The 4036-nt window shown below is 46.9% G+C and overlaps 1 protein-coding gene across 1 annotated transcript; it reads right to left on the reverse strand.

Moving 5' to 3' along the window:
- Positions 1-1477: 1477 nt before the first annotated feature.
- Positions 1478-2320, reverse strand: LOC132272458 (uncharacterized). Its single transcript, XM_059773604.1, has one exon. It carries the CDS (start codon positions 2318-2320, stop codon positions 1478-1480), a length of 843 nt encoding a protein of 280 aa, XP_059629587.1.
- Between the last annotated feature and the right edge of the window lie 1716 nt (positions 2321-4036).

Genomic DNA, 4036 nt, shown 5'->3' on the forward strand with positions numbered 1-4036 from the left:
GTTTGCCCCCCATTCACTCGGGGCATGGGATAGGAAAAGAACTTATTCCCCTAGCTCGAGGCCTAGGTCGCCTCACTGAGGAAGCGGAGATTGATACAAGGGCTAGGGGGCCCATGACTGAGTTCCCCTCTAGCCCTGAGGGTAGCTCCTATGCTAGCGAAGGTGAACCTTTTATCCATTCATCCTTGTTTGAGGCACCTTGTTAATGGTTTGTGTTTTTTGAGATGTGCTTTTGTTATGTAGGTAACGAGGAGGATGAGGTGCATGGTGATGAGGATACCATGGTGATTGACTCCGATGCCTTAGATCAAGGGGATGAGGATACCGTCAATGGCTTGCGTTCTCCAACTTAAGAGGCTCACAAGGGAGGCAATAGTGCATTTAATGATTTTGAGCAAGAGGTAGAGGAGGCTCGGCGAGCCCTTCCCTCTCCAGGTGTCAGCGAATCCTCAGGTGGCCTAAGTCCCTAAGGTTCAGAAGATGCATATGATGGGGGAGGCTCGAAAGATAAAGAAAATGATAATCCAGAAGATGATGCTCGAGTAGCTACCCCCCCCCCCCCCCAAACGCCCCTAGGGACCTCTCTCCCCTATAATTACCCCCCTTCTTTAGAGGGTAGCGTGGTTAAGGGTTTACAGGTCCTTGTCCTTTGGGGAGGTGTGATGATATCACAATCCCAAGTGCAGGTGCTAGAGGAGATCAAAGCCCAGTACCTCCGTAGCTTCGAAGGCTTTGATCAAGCTGCAGAGTTCTTTCTCACATTCATGTATAGGTCCTTATTTTGCTTGGTGCAAACTCTTGTGAAGCCAGAGAATGATGCATCGAGGGCAAGGACCTCGAATTCTTGGAGCGCGTTACAATTGATCTCAAAAGGGCTCAGGTGGAGGTGGGCTGGATAGAGGAGCTCATTACCAGGGTTAGGATTCATACGGATCAAGAGAAATGATTGGTTGATGTGAAGGACCTTCGTGACCACCTCATTGAGGAGGAGAAAATACTAGAATCAGAGGAGGCTCGCCTAAAGGAGCTACAAGAGCAGCTGGAGGAGTGTCGTTAAAGTGTGGCTTCCCTTAAGGTTGAGCTAGACTGGCAGCTTTCTTTGTTAGGTTCCGCAAGCCTAAATCTGTAGGGTCTACCGTAGTTGTACTTTATTATTTTTATTGTCACTTGCACTCTTTTAGCTTATAAGCATAATTTGTACTTAATGTAAGACTTTGCATTAATAGAAATAAGTTTTTGATTACATGGTTTACTGTCAGGCTTTTTTTTTTTTTTTTTTTTTTTTTTTTGCCTTTGCATTCAGTGATGAATGATAAGTAAAGAGAAAAGAACGAGAGTCACAATAGGGTGGGAAGTAAAGAGTCCCTCGAACCCCTATTCATCATTTTATTGAACAAAAGATAGGGTTTTAGTACCCTTTAAAGGTTAAAAGTTCAGGGCGGAAAGGGGACAGATACAGAAGATGTTAGTACTACTTTTAGGCGTAATACTTTTTTAACCATTTGGCGTTCAACATACCCATGGTCTTCCTGCTCCCCATTCTTCCTATCTCATAGTATCCACTGTCATTTGTTGCCCTGATTTCAAAAGGTCCCTCCCACTTGGGAGTGAACTTAGACACCGCGAGATTTTTCATGACATGTGGTGTAGCCTTCGGGACTAAGTCTCCCTCCTGAAATACCCGAGCTTTGACCATTGCATTATAGTCCCGGGCGAGTCTCTTCTGGTAGACTCTTAATTTGATTCGAGCTTGCTCCCTCTTTTCTCCCAACCCTTCCAGCTCTCCAATTCTTGGATCGAAGCTAACTTCACTTCTTGCTGCTAAGCTAGCGGAAGGAATGACGATTTCCACCGGGAGCACTGCTTCGGTCCCATAAACCAAAGAGAATGGAGTTGCGGTAGTGGGGGCCCTGGTGGTAGTTCGGTAGGCCCATAGCGTGAGGGGTAGTTGCTCTGACCATTTGTCCCGATTTTGCTTTACTGTCATGCTGAGTATCCGGATGAGGGTCTTGTTGGTTGCTTCAGCCTGCCCATTCCCCTTAGGATAGTAGGGGGTTGACTTGTGGTGGGTTATTTGGTAAGTTCCCAGAAGGCGGCGGACACGACTATTCACAAAAGGAGTTCCATTATCCGAGAGTATGATCCGAGGTACTCCGAACTGGCATATGATGTTTTCCTTAATGAAATTGGCCACAACCTGCCCCGTGTCCTTTGATAGAGCCTCCGCCTCTACGCACTTCGTGTACAATTCGGTAGCAACCAAAATCCATTTCTTCTTCTTTGACTTAGGGAGATCGAGCCTCTGAGATCTATTACCCATGTATAGAATGGCCAGGGGGTACTTAGCGAGTGCAGTTCTACCACTGGTGCGTGGATGGAGTGGTTGTGGACTTGACACTCATAGCACTTCTACACAAGACTTTTGCTATTTGCCTCTATTATGGGCCAGTAGTAGCCAAGGCGAATAAGGCGATCATATAACTTACGCTAACCCTGATGCTCATCTTCATGTGCCTGTTTCAAGACTTCACCTACCTCAATGCTATTCAAACAGCACTTGGGTGTTCCATCAAGCCCCCGTCTTACCAGCTCACCTCCACTGATAAAAAATCACGACGGTTCCCTTCTTATCAAGGCGGCTTTGCTTGGGTCTCAGGGGAGGTTTTGGTGCTTCAAATAATCCAAGAATTTTTGCCTCAAATCTTCCTGTTGTAGGGCTGCGTATTCGGGGACTTTGTGCCACTATTGACAAGTTGGGTAAGCTTTCTGCAAGGCACCTGCATCCTTTGACATGGAAAGCTAATAATAGCCCTGCCTTTGCACCCTCCGCTATAAACAAATTGAATTGTCTCCATATGTACTATCATGGATCTTTATGAGTTTCCTTTCAACCTCCTCAGGGCCGATGCATCTTGCCAAAGTGCCCCTCGGGGCTTTGTAATAGAGCTCCCCTAGATAGTGAAATCCTTCAGAATGGTAAGGGGGATGCTACCCTTTTCACCTTTCAGTTGCAGCTCGAATTCTTTTCGCCAGTCCTCATTTCCCCTTGGGTCAGTGAAATCCTCATTATAAAGGGACAACTTATTCCTTTTCTGGATCCTTATGTCAAACGAGTCACCAAGAAAACAAACCTTTGAGGCTAGGGTGGCCAGTGCATCCAGGTGCCGATTGGATGCCCTCGGGGCATGTGAAATGTGTAGTTCATCAAAGTATGAACTCAACTTCTGAATAGTGGTTCGGTATGCTGCTAGTGTGAGCTCTTTGATGGCATAGGTCCCGTCTAGTTGTCTCACTACCAGATTCAAGTCTCCCTGAACCCGCAGACTCTATAGCCGCTAGTAATCCCAACACTAGGGCTTCATACTCCGCAGTATTATTAGAGGCTCTTTCCCACGCCCTCCTCAGAGGTTAACACAATCCCAGCTCCCCCTCCTGTTGATGTGGACGATCCGTCGAAGGACAAGGTCTAAACTGAGTTCTCCGCTGTGTAACAAGCAGATTCAAGCTCTTCGTAGGGCAACTCTTCTGGTACAGGCTCGAGCTCCCCTATTGGGAATTGGGCAATCAGGTCTGTCAAGGCCTGGCTGCAGATGGCTGTTAGTGTGACATATTGAATGTCAAATTCGGATAAAATCAGAAGCCATTGAGCAACTCAGCCGGAAATGAGTGGCCGGGTTAGAAAGTACTTCAACAGGTCGCATCTTGTGATGAGGTATATTGTATGTGCTAGAAAGTAATGGCGAAACTTCTTTGTTACAAATGCGAGCGACAAACAATGTCGTTCAATGGGCAAGTATCTAACTTCTGCGTCATGTACCATTTTGCTAACATAGTAAATAGGGCGCTCAACACCATCCTTTTCTTGGGCAGGAGGGCCCCTATAGAGTGCTGGGTCGAGGTGATGTAGAGCCACAGGGGGATGCCCAGTTAGGGAGCCATTATTGCAGCTAGTGACGATAGTAAACTCTTTACTCGCTCAAATGCGCCCTGATGCTCCTTGCCCCATTCAAACTTTACCCCACTTTCATCAAGGACC

This window comes from Cornus florida, unplaced genomic scaffold, assembly GCF_030987335.1.
Source record: "Cornus florida cultivar Cherokee Brave unplaced genomic scaffold, ASM3098733v1 CherokeeBrave_3.0.0_Hap2_Chr09, whole genome shotgun sequence".
NCBI lineage: Eukaryota > Viridiplantae > Streptophyta > Magnoliopsida > Cornales > Cornaceae > Cornus > Cornus florida.

Bases quoted from the DNA above. Each gene is read 5' to 3' on its own strand.
- LOC132272458 (XM_059773604.1), bottom strand. From the start codon at position 2,320: ATGGGTAATAGATCTCAGAGGCTCGATCTCCCTAAGTCAAAGAAGAAG.